The 16,431-nt window shown below is 41.7% G+C and overlaps 1 protein-coding gene and 1 long non-coding RNA gene across 3 annotated transcripts in view; one reads left to right on the top strand and one right to left on the bottom strand.

The window, feature by feature from the left end:
* LOC101160706 (anoctamin-1) overlaps window positions 1–16,431 on the bottom strand; it is a 77,940-nt gene that overhangs the window by 56,712 nt on the left and 4,797 nt on the right. For both annotated transcript variants that reach the window (XM_020699599.1, XM_011492340.2), the window contains exon 2: window positions 11,421–11,804. In XM_020699599.1, the coding sequence (XP_020555258.1) occupies window positions 11,421–11,804 (384 nt within the window). The remainder of the gene's footprint in view (window positions 1–11,420; window positions 11,805–16,431) is intronic.
* LOC105357424 lies at window positions 2,463–4,806 on the top strand. Its single transcript, XR_911355.3, has 3 exons — window positions 2,463–2,511; window positions 4,014–4,093; window positions 4,172–4,806. It is a non-coding gene; the product is annotated as an uncharacterized LOC105357424 (long non-coding RNA).

Below are 16,431 nucleotides of genomic sequence, written 5' to 3'. Positions count from 1 at the left end.
ATGCCTATCTTCAATAGACACCTGTGTACTATTCCAAATTTTTGGAATAAACATCAGGCTACTATTAGAATATATTCGGTTTATCTATTCATATGATAATACTGTATATTACCTCTCACACACTAAACAACGTTTTTTATAAATGAAATATAAGTCATTTTCGCAGCCCTTTTTCGGTTTTCGGCACCGGCTTTGTTGCCTCAGAGTGGACATGAAAGTGGGCCATGTTTTCCACTTCCATTGTCTCTGCTTTCTGAAGAAAGAGTCCTACCAGGCATGGCTGGCTTGTGGGAATCCAGAGGCCAACTACAGGTACCGGCTGTCTAAGCGAGCTGTGGGCCGAAGTGTTGCGGAGGAAAAAACCCGGTCTTGGGAGGAGTTCGGTGAGGCCATGGAGAAAGACTATCGGGTGGCCTCGACGAGATTCTGGCAAACCATCCGGCGCCTCAGGAGGGGAGAGCCGTCTCTACAGGCACCGTTTTCAGTGCAGGTGGGGAGCTGTTGACCTCCAGCGTGCATTGAGGCGGTTTGTGGCCGAGTGTTAAGTGGCTGGGATGAGGGTCAGCACCGCTAAATCTGAGGCCATGGTTCTCGATGGGAGAAAGTTTGCCATTTCTCGGTGAGTGGAGTGTCCCTGCCCCAGGTGGAGGAGTTTGAATATCTTGGGGTCTTGTTCATGAGTGAGGGAAGACCGGAGTGTGAGATGTACAGAAAGATTGGAGCAGGTGGATCGGTCCCTTGCGGTGAAGAGAGAGCTGAACCAAAAAGCAAAGCTCTCAATTTACCAGTCGATCTTTGTTCCAATACTCACCTATGGTCATGAGCTCTGGGTCATGACCGAAAGAACGAGGTCCCGACTATAAGCAGGGGAAATGAGCTTCCTCTGTAGGGTGGCTGGGCGCTCCCTTAGAGATAGGGTGAGAAGCTCGGTCACCCGGAGAGAGCTCGGAGTAGAACCGCTTCTCCTCCACATCGAAAGGAGCAAGTTGAGGTTGCTCGGGCATCTAGTCCGGATGCTTCCTGGGGAGGTGTTCCGGGCATGTCCCTCTGGGAGGAGGCCCGGGGGAAGACCCAGGACATGCTGGAGAGACTATGTCTCTCGGCTGGCCTGGGAACGCCTCGGGGTTCCCCCACAGGAGCTGGAGGAAGTGGCTGGGGCGAGGGAAGTCTGGGCATCTTTGGTTAGACTGCTGCCCCCGTGACCCGGTCCCAGATAAGTGGAGGAAGATGGATGGATGTGCATGTTGTGCATATAAAACGAATGTGTTTTGCTGATCACTGCTAGCAATACAATAAGCATTCATACATTCATTCAAAGACATATCAAACATTGGATAATTAGATATTAAATCAAAGATTGCTTGAAAGGGAATAGAAGGAAGCGAATTTATAAAATCCCACCCCTGTTCTACAATAACGATTTTATTACATGATTTATCATTATCCAGTTCATAACTTTTCATTTGATATCAATGCCTTACCAACACAGTTTCAGGTCATTACGTATGCTTAAATATCAACAAATCAAATAACAATGATGGATTACTATATAATTATATAAAGTAGCTATTAGTGATGGGTATACCGAGCCCCGGTATTGAAAAAGCCCCGGGGCAACATTCTTCAAGACCGCAGTATCGTTAAGCTTTGACCTAAACGGTTCTGCTATTGGTACTGGAGAAGTCGCTTTTTAGTTTGTCCCACAAGATATAAACGTTATCTGATATTATTTTCGCTATTCTCGCTGAAAAGGAGAGGTCTGTTTGGCTATTTGTGTGCATGGGGGGCGGGGCTGTTGTTCAGACAGCACGCGGCGCGCGCATAAAATTAATAAAATCTGCGCCAGAGCGCCCCGACTATCATGTCAACCTGCTGCTATGATGACCGTATTTTGCGCTCTCTGTGTAGAATACAGTGGAGGGGCGCGGGGAAAAAACTCGCCCCTGCAGAGGATGTGAACAGGTGAACAGGTAGAGAGGAAAAGCTGGTAGAGAGGCGGGGGAGGGGCTTTGGCTTCAAACTGTCAGAGAGATGGAAACACAGGCGTCAGATTAAGACGCAGCTTTCACTGCGGGAGTTGAAGCAGAGACTTTCCTATGGTGTCAAAATAGAGCCTAAAGTATTGCGCATCAAAACAGTAAAACCGCGCATCAAAACCCCAAATCTGCGAATCAAAATGCATAAATTGAGAACCAAAACCCACAATTTGCAACCAAAAGCCTTTCCCCAAAGCACAATCCTATTTCTCAGCTGCCGATTTGTTTTCTCGCCATTCTGAAATCCTGTTTTTGAGTTGCAGTTTTATTTTGAAACTGTCTTTTTGAGTTGCGCTTTTATTTTTTGAGTTGCGCTTTTATTTTTTGCGGTTTTGATTCTAAAACCTGTCGACACGTAAAAACAGCGACATGTCAGTCAAGGGGAGGGGAGGCGGGACATCCCTGATATCCAGAAGCTCATTGGCTACCGAATAAGACCGAGTCTTACGTCAACAGACCAGTTTAGAATGTGCCGGTAAGTTTCTCATGTTTTTCATATCTTTTACTATATTAAAAGATCAAAATTGTACTTTATTTAACCAGAGGACGCCAGCACATTCAGATGAGGAGCTCCCCCAGTAGCTGCTAGTGAAAAAAGATGTTAGAAAGTTAGATGTTGCATGAAAAACTATCACCATTGTTCTCCTGTGTTAGCATGCTAGCTAGCTCAATGCTAGCGGGGTTTCCAGCTCTTTTCATGACTTTTGTGGATTAAACAAAGTACATTTTTTACCACTGAGTCCTTTTTTGTTTGCTATGCTGATGGACAGGCTGACAGACGAGGTAAGACAGGAATCTCCCTGGACAATGATGTTTGCGGATGACATTGTAATTTGCAGTGAGAGTAGAGAGCAGGTGGAGGAACAGCTAGAGAGGTGGAGGTTTGCTCTGGAAAGAAGAGGTATGAAGGTCAGTCGTAGTAAGACAGAATACATGTGTCTGAACGAGAGGGATCAAGGTAGAAGCGTTAGGTTACAGGGGACTGAGGTGAAGAAGGTGCAGGAGTTTAAGTACTTGGGGTCAACAGTTCAGTGTGATGGGGATTGTGGAAAAGAGGTGAAGAGGCGAGTGCAGGCAGGTTGGAGCGGTTGGAGGAAAGTGTCAGGAGTGTTGTGTGACAGAAGAGTGCCAGCAAGACTCAAAGGAAAGGTGTACAAGACAGTGGTGAGACCAGCTCTGCTCTATGGGTTAGAGACGGTAGCAGTGAGACAGAGACAAGAGGCTGAGATGGAGGTAGCGGAGATGAAGATGTTGAGGTTCTCCTTAGGAGTGACCAGGTTAGACAGGATAAGGAACGAGTACATCAGAGGGACGGCTCACGTTGCCTGTGTTAGCGACAAAGTCAGAGAAGCCAGACTGAGATGGTTTGGACATGTTCAGAGGAGGGATAGTGGATATATTGGTAGAAGGATGTTGGAGATGGAGCTGCCTGGCCGGAGGGCAAGAGGACGGCCAAAGAGGAGATATATGGATGTCTTAACAGAGGACATGAAGTTGGCTAACGTTAGGGTAGAAGATGTTCATGATAGAGTGAGGTGGAAAAGGATGATTCGCTGTGGCGACCCCTGATGGGAAAAGCCGAAAGAGAAAGAAGACATTTTTTACCACAGTGTCAGGATCGGTCATGTAAACCTGGGAATAATTGTCCGTGAATTGTCACTAGGGTTAATCAAATATGTTATAACCTATAAGGTTTCTCAATATTTTTCAGGGTTTACAGACAGGGGGAATTATTGAACAGAGAAACAATATTGCTGTGCCATATTATTCAAAATGTATGCGTCTGCACTATGCAGACTGGCAGAAGTCCGGTATTCGAGTGAACCAGAGCAGAGTAAATTGTAGCAGACCAGCAAAAACGTGTTTTATTCCACTTAAAATTATTCCAGTATTAGACATCAATAGAATTATTAGTATATTTAATTGGGTGGTGGTTTTAAAATTGACTATTGCTGAATGTTTGTTGTTTTCTATAAGGGCCGTTGTTATGCATACCATAACAAAAAAGGCAGGAATACTGAGGCAGCTACGACGTGGATGTCTACATCTTCTTTAAGGTAATGAAAAAAAATTTTATCTTAATTTTTCTCTTCTTTTTTTGGTTAATTAACTTTGCTGTTTTTGTTTCTTTCCAGATGCAGGCCCCAAAGATGTCCCAGTGTGATGCAAAGGCTGTCCAGCAGGCTCACAGACATCTCCTGTCAACTGAAAGAGAAGCCTTTAAAATAGTTGTCCATTTTGACCACACTGTCTGCTTCCCATTTCTTAGTGCCTGTACGAAAACAGTGACTTTTCCACCTCAAGTCTTTTAAGGAGTTTTAAAAACAGTTATTTTAATTTCTCTGAATTGTGGTTCAGAATTTCACAGAACCTAATGCACTTGACTCTGTGTTTCAAAGATCTTTGCAAAACCATCAGTCTTTTGTACAAAACACATTCAATGGTCACACATTAAAAAATGAAGCTTTACAAAATACCAGTGGTGATTATTAGCCATTTATTTTCTTAAGGGGGGCAGTATTTTGTAAGGCAGATGAGATCTGTTCACATTGTTAGTTTTTGTTACATCCTGCTGTGATGACATGCATAGATCAGTACATAAATGTTAATGTCTTGGCCATGGTTTTCTGATGTCCCACAAGGGTTGAACAGGTCTGAGAGGAGAGAGGACAAGCCACAGAGGGAACAACAACTCCAACAGTTTCCTGCTCTGCCTGGTTTAAGTTAGTCTGTCGTCCAATGTCCACAGCATCCTGCACACAAAGAAAAATGTATTTAAGACAGTTAAAATGAGTGTGTGTGTGTGTGTGTATATATTTATATATATATACACACACACACACACACACACACACACCTTAATTGCTACTCAGTAGCTGCATATTGTGAAAGGTAACTTCCTGTGTTAACCTGCAATCTTTAAGGTTGAGAAAATTATTTTGGAATACAGTTCAGAATCAGAAAAACTTTATTGATCCCACCTGTGGGAAATTTGCTCTGGTACTTCAAATAAAAATTGTGTTTCTTTTATTTATTTATTTTAAATAGGGATTAACTTGATCCCAAACTAGGAAAGGTGTCACTTTCTTGCAGTAATATGTTGCTTTGTTGTTCAATCCATCTGTGTAATCCCTAAGGAAATATTGAAAAACCTTATATATACACATGAATGTACTTCTTAAAAAACTATTTGATTAACCATAGTGACAATCCACGGGCAATTATTCCCAGGTTGACATGACTGATCCTGACACTGTGGTAAAAAATGTACTTTGTTTAATCCACAAAAGTCATGAAAAGAGCTGGATACCCCGCTAGCATTGAGCTAGCTAGCATGCTAACACAGGAGAACAATGGTGATAGTTTTTCATGCAACATCTAACTTTCTAACATCTTTTTTCACTAGCAGCTACTGGGGGAGCTCCTCATCTGAATGTGCTGGCGTCCTCTGGTTAAATAAAGTACAATTTTGATCTTTTAATATAGTAAAAGATATGAAAAACATGAGAAACTTACCGGCACATTCTAAACTGGTCTGTTGACGTAAGACTCGGTCTTATTCGGTAGCCAATGAGCTTCTGGATATCAGGGATGTCCCGCCTCCCCTCCCCTTGACTGACATGTCGCTGTTTTTACGTGTCGACAGGTTTTAGAATCAAAACCGCAAAAAATAAAAGCACAACTCAAAAAATAAAAGCGCAACTCAAAAAGACAGTTTCAAAATAAAACTGCAACTCAAAAACAGGATTTCAGAATGGCGAGAAAACAAATCGGCAGCTGAGAAATAGGATTGTGCTTTGGGGAAAGGCTTTTGGTTGCAAATTGTGGGTTTTGGTTCTCAATTTATGCATTTTGATTCGCAGATTTGGGGTTTTGATGCGCGGTTTTACTGTTTTGATGCGCAATACTTTAGGCTCTATTTTTGACACCATAACTTTCTCTGGGATGATCTTATGAACTCAAATATTTATTTAATTTGTTTTATATTTACATCATGACAGCAATATGTCAAAACATTGCTGTTTATTTTTCTTTTTTTTTTAACTTGTTCTGTCCAACAACTGAGCAAACAGATTAGAGCTATAGGCTTTTTGTGTTGGACAGGTTTTACTATCACAAAAAGAGGTTTTATAGCTTCGAGAAACTAGAGTGTAGATTTGTAAAAACCCCTTTTTGTCGTATTATTTTTTATTTATTTGTTACATTTAGTGTGTGTGGGGAGGGAGAGGGGAAGAATGTGAGGGGAGGGTGGAAGAGAGTAAAAGGAAGAAAGGTGAAAAGGTGGGGGATACAAGCACTGATTTGAATAAGTTATTATTTTAAGCTGTAACAATTATACCAGATCTGCTGGAAAGACGAATGTTACATCAAAGGTGAAAATCTGACACTAAGATGAGCGAGAAAAAAAAAAAATCTGTCCATCAATACACTGTGGGTAAGGAGGAGGGATGAAGCAGACAGGGAGCAGTGTGGCAGTGTGCACGTGCACGTGGGGGTGGAGATACATGCATGCTGCCGACGTGAACCGTGTGTTCATAAGGGGAACCAGATCCTACCCAGCCAGACCAGGAGAGGGGAGGAGAGCCCCCCAGGCCAGAAGCCCCCCCGGCACCCGGACCCAGGCAGCCCGGGAGGGGAGGAGGAGGGGACCGCCCACCCCACCAGCCAGGCACAGAGAGGGCCCCCCTACAGGGTCCCCCCCAATGCCCAGAGGCACAAACGAACCCAGTGTCCGGCCCCCAGGCCACGAGACAGGAGCGCCTAGCCGTACCAGGCGGCAGCCATGGGGGCCACCGGGCACCGGACACCGAGACAGAGGCCAGGGACGAAGCCAGGGCCCCCGGGACCCATGAGTCGGCCACCCTCCGACCGGCGCCCCGTCTCCGCAAGCCAGCCCAGGCACGCGACCTAAGCAACCCAGGGATCGCCACGCACCCACAGCCACCCCCCATAACCCTACAACCCTACACACTACAACCCCCCCCCCCCCCCCCCCCCCGCCATAATATCTGAGCCCCCCTCCCCAACCCTGCTGTTTATTTTTCTTAAAATAACTTATTTTTTCATGTATTTTACTTTTCAAGTTGGAAAAATGTATAAAGTAAAATGTTTTGTTAAAAAAACATTGTTGCATAATGAGGAAATAAAACACTTTATGTTCTCAATTATTTATTTTTCGTCCACAAAAAGTATCGATAAGAGTATCGTTAAAATACCGGATAGATAAGCAGTATCAATAAGAGTAGTACCGTTAAAACCTTAACGATACCTATTCCTTGTAGCTATAACTATTTTGTATAATAACTTATCACATACAGATCAGTTATCTAACATATATGTAGATTATTTTCATTAGAAAAATCATGACTATGATTAAAAATAATACCATTAGACAATAGACATAACAAATCATGACTTTTTGGATCAAGTGAATTAATATAATTAGAAATCAATCATTTGAACCATCTTCAATAATTAAGCATTTTTTTATTATATTATTATTATATTATTATATTATGGTAATGCTGTGAAATAAAAAGGGGTCCATATCCGGCGAATGTCCAAGGTTGATATTCCATCTTCTGCTGATTGACAGCCGTTCTTGAATAGCAGATCCTTTCAGATTCCTCCTTTGATTTATCAGAGCTAGGTTGTGTTTTTGATTCACAAACCGGATGAGGACCGCTGGTTTATCCGTCCCCTTTCTCCTGGGGAGCGGGTGGCAGGTCTCCATGGTGTTGAGATCCAGGGAAATTCCTTTAGACATGAAAAATAATTCCACTTGGTGTTCCAGAGACTCTTCATACTCCCCGTTTCAGAAGAACTGCTAGGAATGCTAGCATTGCTATTAGCATTAGCAATACTAGTTCCTTCAGCATTCAGCTTTGCCCGAGGTTTGATCAGTAATCCAGTGAGAATTACATTATTCATGCTTGCTTGTTGTTCCACATCGTCCACTCTTTTCTCCAGAATCTCGAGCCGATTATCTCGTTGCTGGTTTTAAGCTCAGAGTCTTCGGAACTCTTCAACTAGCTCCATGAGAGGAGCTAGCTTAGCATGGATTTCGTCGAGTGCAGATTTAATATCATCACTGGTAATTGTTGCTTGGTTTTTCTTCGGGGCCATGGTCAGCTGTCTTTCTTAGAGATAATCAGGTTTTATGTCGCTTGATGATTGTTGGAACAACTTTTAAGTCACTTGAAAATCTTGTGAAATACCAGCCGGCAGGCAATACGTGTCCATTCGTTAACCCGGAACCGAAACTGTTATAGGCCCTTTAATACATATAAATATCCAAATAACCAATACAATCTTCCACTACAAATATGGTTAAAAGTTCTTTCACTCAGGTAATTTCTCCATAGCCACTCAAAACTGCACTGAACACTTCTCTGAACTGTCATAGGTAGCTTAATGTAAGTAACTAACCAAGACATTTGTTTGATTCAGATTGTGGAAAACAGAGGTTTTAGCTTTTTAGACAGCAATTAAATCATGTTTGAATAGGAAATCACTGTGTTTTTCTAATTTCCTATGCATCAAACTATTTCAGCATTCAGACCCGACATTTTGTCCCTTCGGATCAGAACTCAAGAAGCCCCCTGATATCAAGAAGGGTATGTGGGCTTGAAAATTTCAGATCTTCCCGCAGCTTCAGCTCAAACATCCAGAGCAGACTTCCTTTCTATTTATATTCTGGCAGCAGGACATGTCATCCTCAAGCAAAGGATCAGTTAACAGACACTGACACTCACACACATTAAAACTGCAATTCTGCAAATAGTTTAGCAGAAACTATGTCCCTCTTAAATTGTTGAGGGTGTTCAGACGTGGATATCTCCAGTCGTCTGGCAGATGAAGGTAAACAACGCTACTGACGTGTCTTAGCAGAGCTACACTATGTTACCAAAAGTGTTGTTCACCCATCCATATGATCAGAATCAGGTGTCCTAACCACTTGGTCCGGCCAAAGGTGTAAAAAATTGAGCACTCAGGCAGATTGTTTTTACAAACATTTGTGAAAGAATAGGCCGCTCTCAGGAGCTCAGTGAATAAATCAAAACCATCACCAAAAAAACTCAGCAGGGGCTACAGATTTTGAGAGTCTTTAGGAAGAACAATCTCAACCTGCTGCTGACCTTCTATTGCTCATGCGTTGAGAGCCTGCTGACATACTGCATCACTGTATGGTTGGTAGCTGCACCATTACAGACATGGAGAGGCGGCAGAGAGTTGTTGAGATGGCTCAGAAGATCACTGGACGCCCTCTCCCAAAATAGGCAGTTATATCTCTCTGTCTCCACAGAGCAAAAAAGATCATCCGGACATCCTGGCTCTGATCTACATCAAACAGATTCACAAATAGCTTCTTTCTAAAGGCAATAAGAATGTCAAACTCCCAGGTGTCCTGATCACACTTTGTTTAAAATATTTGTTGCTGGTGAGTTCTCGTTGAGTACATTTCAAAGTATATCTGTATGTATGTGTAGATGTATTTTTACATTTGCTTATAACTGTATTCCATTCACCCATTCTCAAAACCCAGTGAATCCCTTATGGGGTTACAGTGTTGCTGGAGCTTAACCCAGCTACTCTTGGGTAAAGGCTGGGTACTCCCTGAACAGGTCACCAGTCTGTTGCAGGGCCACACACTCATAATAAGAGCTAGGGGCAATTTAGAAACACCAATTAACCTATGAAGCATGATTTTGGACTGTGGAAGAAAACTCGACTGTCTAAAGAAAACCAACACATGCACGGGGAGAACATCCAAATGCAACACAGAAGGGACCTTCTAAGGGTTTGAACCATGAACTTCTCCCTGTGAGGCAAGAATCCCAACCACTGCACTGCTGTGCTGCTCCTTGTGATGTACACTCACCAGCCACTTTATTAGCTACACCTTGCTAGTACTGGGTTAGACTCTGTTTCTCAGAGAATTTGGTCCATATTGAAATGATAGCATCCCGCAGTTGATACAGTTTTGTCAACTGCACATCCATTATTTCAATCTCCCGTTCCACCACATCCCAAAAGAGATCTATTGGGTTAAGATCTGGTGACTGTGGAGGTCTTTTGAGTCCAGTGAACTCATTGTCATGTTCAAAAAACCAGTCTGAGATGATTCCAGCTTGATGACATGGCGCCTTATCCTGCTGGAAGTAGCCATCAGAAGATGGTACACTGTGGTCAGAAAGAGATGGACATGGTCCGCAACAACACTTAGGCAGGCTGTGGCGTTGAAACCATCGTCATTTGGTACTAAGGGGTCTAAATGGTGCCAAGAAAATATCCGCACACCGTCACACCACCACCACCAACCTGAACAGTTGATACAAGGCAGGATGGATTCATGCTTTCATGCTGTTGACCCCAAATTCTGACCCTACCATCCGAATGAGGCAGCAGAAATGGAGACTCATCAGACCAGACAATATTTTTCCAATTTTTTATTGTCCAGTTTTGGTGAGTCTGTGTGAATTGGAGCCTCAGTTTCCTGTTCTTAGCTGACAGGAGTGGTACCCAGTGTTGTCTTCTGCTGCTATAGTCCACCTGCCTCAAGGTTAGACGTGTTGTGCATTCAGAGATTCTCTACTGCAGACCTCAGTTGTAATGAGTGGTTATTTGTGTTACTATTTCCTTTCTATAAGATTTTATCTACCCATCTGGCACCAACAACCAAAGTCCCAAACTTCAAAGTCCCTTAAATCTCCTTTCTTCCCCTTACTGATGCTCGGTTTGAACTGCAGCAGACCGTCTTGACCATGTCTAAATGCATAAAAGCATTGAATTGCTGCCATGCGATTGTCTGAATAGAAATTTGTCCTAACGTCCAGTATAACAGGTGTGTCTAATAAAGTGGCCAGTGAGTGTATTGATTTAATTTCAGGATTTCATATTTCTTTTTTTCTTCTGCTTTTTACACTGCTATTGGAATGGTTATAATGTAATTTACCTTTGAGTTAAATGACCACTAAGGCTTTTGCCTCACTTACATTGTACATGTAGTAGGAGGCCATCAAGTCAAGGAGACTGAAAAACAGCTTCTATTCAAAGGCAATACTTATGTTAATTTGGAATGTGACAAGCATACCTCAAGTGCAACATGGGTGGGTGGAAATGTATGTATCACTGAGATTAGCGCCTTTTTTATTGCTGTTTTTTACTGTTACCTGGAAATGTTACTAATGCACTGACCAGACGTAGTTTGGCTATACAGTGATAAATGACATAAAAGAACAGCCATTCAGTCAGGATGATTCTTGGTTTCATGTTTGTCCCTGTGAGTGAAACTATAAGAAGAGATCTACATTCTCACGGTTCATCAACCCCTGTCTTTTTGGTTGATGCAACACATCTTTATGGAAGTGTGTGACGGCCCACCTCCTCGTCCTTCTCCAGCTCCAGGCCCATGTCCCTTAGCTTCTCCTCGAACTCCTCCCTCCTGAATACTTTGTAGTCCTCCTGGGTGTTAAGCGTTTCTACCGGAGAGCCAGTTTCCACATCCACCCCTGTCGATGGCTCCGAGGTGGAAGAGTCTCTGCCCCGGTCAGCCTGGAAGAGGCGTGGGGGTTTACTCTGAGGCCCTCTTAGGCTGCGGTTGATGGCATTGTCCGTGAGTCGATGCACTGACTGTCGGGCGGAGCGGCCCCCGCCTGGCTTCTTCAGCGGATAAGTGAGGATGTAGTCGACGCGTCGCTGACCGTCGTTGAAGAAGAGGCCACGTTGGCAGCGGGTGTTTTCTTCTGGGGTCAGAGCCTTCAGCAGCTAAGGATGGAGAGGGGAAGATGGAAGATGAAACATACGTCTGCACCCGCAGCATCACTGTCATTTAATGCCACATAACAAAACATGAGGAGAAACATCCTCACAGACAGGAGAATGGAAAAGCATCAATATCTGTCATGTTTGTGTTCTGCCTCCAAGCAGCCAGACTTTCTAATGATCTTTTTGTAAGGTCTGTAACAATTCTGCTCTGTCCCTGTACAGTTCAAAAGTGAGTGGGAATGAATCTCCCAAATGAAAAAGGGCATTTATATCACAGTGGGACACACAATTATACTATGTAGACAAAGAATGGGACACTGCCACGCACCCTTCTGCCCAAACTAGTGCTTGATTTTAGGAAGACAATTATTTTCAGTGCAAAAACCCCCAACACACTCTCTGGACTTTTCATTTCTTTTTCTAAATTTATTTAACCATTGAAAAAATCCCATTGAGATCCACTGATCTCTTTTTCATGGGAGTCCTGGTAAAGAGGCAAAAGTTACACACCCAAGACATTTCATAAAATGAAAATACATTTACACATATAAATAAAAATTAAATATAACAAATTAATGAACTAATTATTTAATTACAGACAGCTACAGTTAGAGATTTCATTTAGATGTCCTGGATTATAACATCAAACTGTGGCAAAGTTTTGAGCTTTGAAAGTTGACTTGTTTTTTGCAGAAAGTTCCAGTCCTTAGGTGCCCTATCAAACCACTTTATTGAATACAGTTGTGAAAAAGCAGATGTTTGCACACATGTGCTGAGTCCGTTATTGGTTTGCGTTATCATGTCAAATCTGTGAAACCACAGAGTTTCAAATGTTTCTATAGGAAGTAAGGGTGAAACAATTAATAAACTTAATAAATTTCTGTTCCTATGATCCAATCTATGGAAGCATTTCAGTAGCATAATTAAAAATAAAAAACAAAATCAGAAATGCTTTTTCATTTTCAAAATGAAACTGCCTTTGTTGACTCAAAATTAATCACTATTTATCATCGCCCCGCCTCCCTCCTGGAAATGCTAACTGGAATTGAATTATGCAACACTTTTCGCAGGGTGGATGTGAAAACGAAAATGCAATCCCCTCTTTGCATTTTTGCTTTATTTATGTCACAGCGGTGTTGAAGAAGAAAATGAAAAAGCCTTTTAGAGGATTGACTTTTAATTTTAATTTTGAGTCATTTGATGCAGTTACATTTTGAAAATGAAAAAGCATTTCTATTAATCCATTTTAATTGTCAAATTAGACATTTCTAAATGGATTTTGCTACAAATTTACTAAAAAACTTTTTGAAAATGAAATGTCAAATACCATTTCTTTATCATTTTAATTAAGTGACAGAATAAGCAGTGTGGAGGAAGGAAACGAAAAAGCGGTTAAGCAAATTGCTTGTTCATTTTAATTTTGAGTGAAAAAACGCAGCTGCATTTTGAAAATGAAAAAGCATTTCTGGTTTTGACTTTTATTTTTAATTATGCTACAGAATCGCTTCCATACCAACCAGATCGATCTGTCTGAGGCAATATGTTAATCAAATCGACCTGAACTATTATAAAATTATTTTAAATGAAATAAATCAATTAAAATCATTTAAGGAAAATATAATTTGGATTGAGACATGGTACATTTATTTTACTATAACATAAAAACGACCAAGTGCATCACAGCAGACAACACACATGTGATGTGAGCTAAAACTGTCCATCATTCCAGTCCAATGTGGGGAAACACTTTGAATTTAGCAAAGTCATGTGACCACACATAAATACAAGAAATCTGAAAACTTGAACTGAACTTTTCATTTCCACATATTTCTTTCTGAGTCACACTGGTTGAAGTTTTGGCGAAAAATGTCCTGGATCCATTTCAGGTCAGTGAATCAGATTGTTCAAATGAACCAAACTCGATTATGAATCATATCAGCAACCACAAACTATGATATTAATCAAATCATTGTTAAAACGGATCAATACACCCCTATTATAAAGGATTCTGAGAAAAGAGTCTGAGATGAAGACAGTCACTGAGGAAAACGAGGTGGAGCATGCTCAGCACAACGAAGATACAGACATGTTCTTGTAGTACAAATGCAATGACATTTACATGGATGCCCCCCATTCCCACACACACAGCGCTCCAATAAACCTGGAACACCCTTTAAAACAGAAAAGCTTTGAAAAAGTTTCCAAAAAAATCAATAAATGCATAAATGTTGCTTCAAAGGATAGCTTTGCAGCTCCCTATCAGTTACATCTCCACCCTGAATGTGAAGTCAAGTGTTGGTTTGCAACCCCCCCACTACCACTACCTTAAGCCACCCACTAACACACACATAGGTCCCACCACTGCCCAGTTCTGGCTGCTGCCTTTGGAAAAAGGTGTTGCAGCTTTAAGAGAAGTCTGGCTCCATAACTTGGTTCCATCCATCACAGGAGGACGTCCTCAGACATCCCAGCCTTCTCTGCAGCTAACACACCGAAGGACTGTCTCTCTGCAAACTAAGAAGGTCAGGACTTTCAGCATAATCACTTACAAGTAATATACTAAATATTTGTATACTTTAACCTCTTTAAATCTGAGCTGATATTTGAGCTAACCCTCTACATACGTAGTCAAAGGGCCCCAGTTAAGCAGAATTAACTACTATGGTGATTTAGCCCAAAATGTAATTGCCATGCATGTGGAAGCCATGTCTTAGTTAAACATTTATACATGACACGTTGAAGCACATGGCAGTGTACTTTTCTGTTTGTCTCATTGCTGTCCTTTGAGTGTTTTACAGAGTGGTTCAGACACTTCACTCTATGAAGGAATGACAGCAGAGGTAATGTGGTGTCCAAGTCAGTCAACAATGCTTTCAAAGCGCCAATAGAACATCTTGTTTTACTTTTTACAAAACTATTAGGACATAAACTTATCCTTATGTTTTCTTAAGGGACTCCAGATCAGCAGAGCTCCCCTGTATGGATGAAGGTCAGAGCTGGATTTTACATGTGTGTTTAAAATTCTGAGTTAATGCCTTCATTAAAAAAAAAAACAACTCAAATGCAGCATTGTTGGAAGGGTCTTTTCTCAGAATAAATTGTTTTCCTGCACAGTCTTGCTCTTCTTCCCCACCTTCTTTTGCAGCCAAGTTCTATATTGAAGTGATAAGCTCCTTGTTTACTGTCTTCATCCTCTCTCATTAGTAACCAGCCCCCCTCTGAAAAAGAACTCTGAGTGTAAAAACAGTCTCGCACTGTAAATCTCTCAAAGCCTTCAAGTACGTGCACGTGCACAGCAGTAGTGTTGCTGCTGTCACAGTGAGTCGGACTCTGCAGGAAAAATGTGAAGCTCAGACATATCGCAGGTTTGGTCTGCAGCCTTAAAGCTCCAAACCAGGACAAGGAAAGCCATAGCAAACGCTGAAGCAGCTATCAGTGGGTTAGAAGCTTCTCCAATTTATTCTTCCTGCAGAGAAACACAATGTTTTTCTTTTGGAAGTACTGTTTCTAATGATTTATTCAGAATAAATAAAAACATAGGCATTTTTTGTATGGAAAATGATTAAAGATTCTGTTGTGAATCACTTCTGTGTAAATAAAGTTGTAGTAAAGTGTCTCAGAGTCACAGTTCTCCAATTCAAAGCTAGGAATGACAGCAGAGGTAATGTGGTGTCCAAGTCAGTCAACAATGCTTTCAAAGCGCCAATAGAACATCTTGTTTTACTTTTTACAAAACTATTAGGACATAAACTTATCCTTATGTTTTCTTAAGGGACTCCAGATCAGCAGAGCTCCCCTGTATGGATGAAGGTCAGAGCTGGATTTTACATGTGTGTTTGTAGTAAAGTGTCTCAGAGTCACAGTTCTCCAATTCAAAGCTAGGCGTTATGTTCAAAACCTTTGCCCACCAAGATCCTGAATTCAGATGTTGGATTCGGAAAAAGCTGTTCTTTCGGTCTAAATGCCCAAATCGGATCAAAGCCTTAAACCAAGTGTTCAGGCTTTGCTCTGTCAGAGGAGCAGAGTTGTAGAAGCAACAACTCCAAAAATATCTCCGACTTTGAGGAGAATTCTATTGGTGAAGGGTTATTTGTTCACCGCCCGGGTCTACACAGGAGTTTCATTCAGCCAGGGGGTGTCACTCCCACTCACCAGTGAAAATGAGCATGAGGTCAATGTCTAACACAGTATTAGCCAAGTGTTGCTAGTTTAAGCGTTAGTAACAACTGCCCTTACGGGTGGATACAGCTGTCTGTGGGGGGAAATTGAGCAAATCTGTGCAAGGCTTAAAGGTTGCCCCCAAGAAAGGTTAAGATCGTGGACCACCAGGTAAGCCAGCAAGCCGATAATGTTCATGCACATTTTTTTTTCTTTGTCTACCCGTTGCAGCAATCTGAACATAAAAAGTAAAATAAAAAACTGTTTTTTGTGTCTTTTTATCAAAAAACAAATAAACAAAATAAATGTGGCTGTTAAAAATGAGAAAATTTTACGAATCACGTGCACACCCTGTGCCCAAACTGTGCATGCATGCATCTTCTAAATGACTGGTGAAAGGACACTGTAGAACAAAATCCCATCATTAAGACGCCAAAAATCCCATGGACTTCTATAGAGAAATAAACAG

The sequence above is a fragment of the Oryzias latipes genome, chromosome 6 (genome assembly GCF_002234675.1).
Source record: "Oryzias latipes chromosome 6, ASM223467v1".
NCBI classification, from domain to species: domain Eukaryota; kingdom Metazoa; phylum Chordata; class Actinopteri; order Beloniformes; family Adrianichthyidae; genus Oryzias; species Oryzias latipes.
The sequence above is the reverse complement of the archived record's forward strand: the minus strand, read 5'-3'. Positions and strand labels throughout refer to the sequence as shown.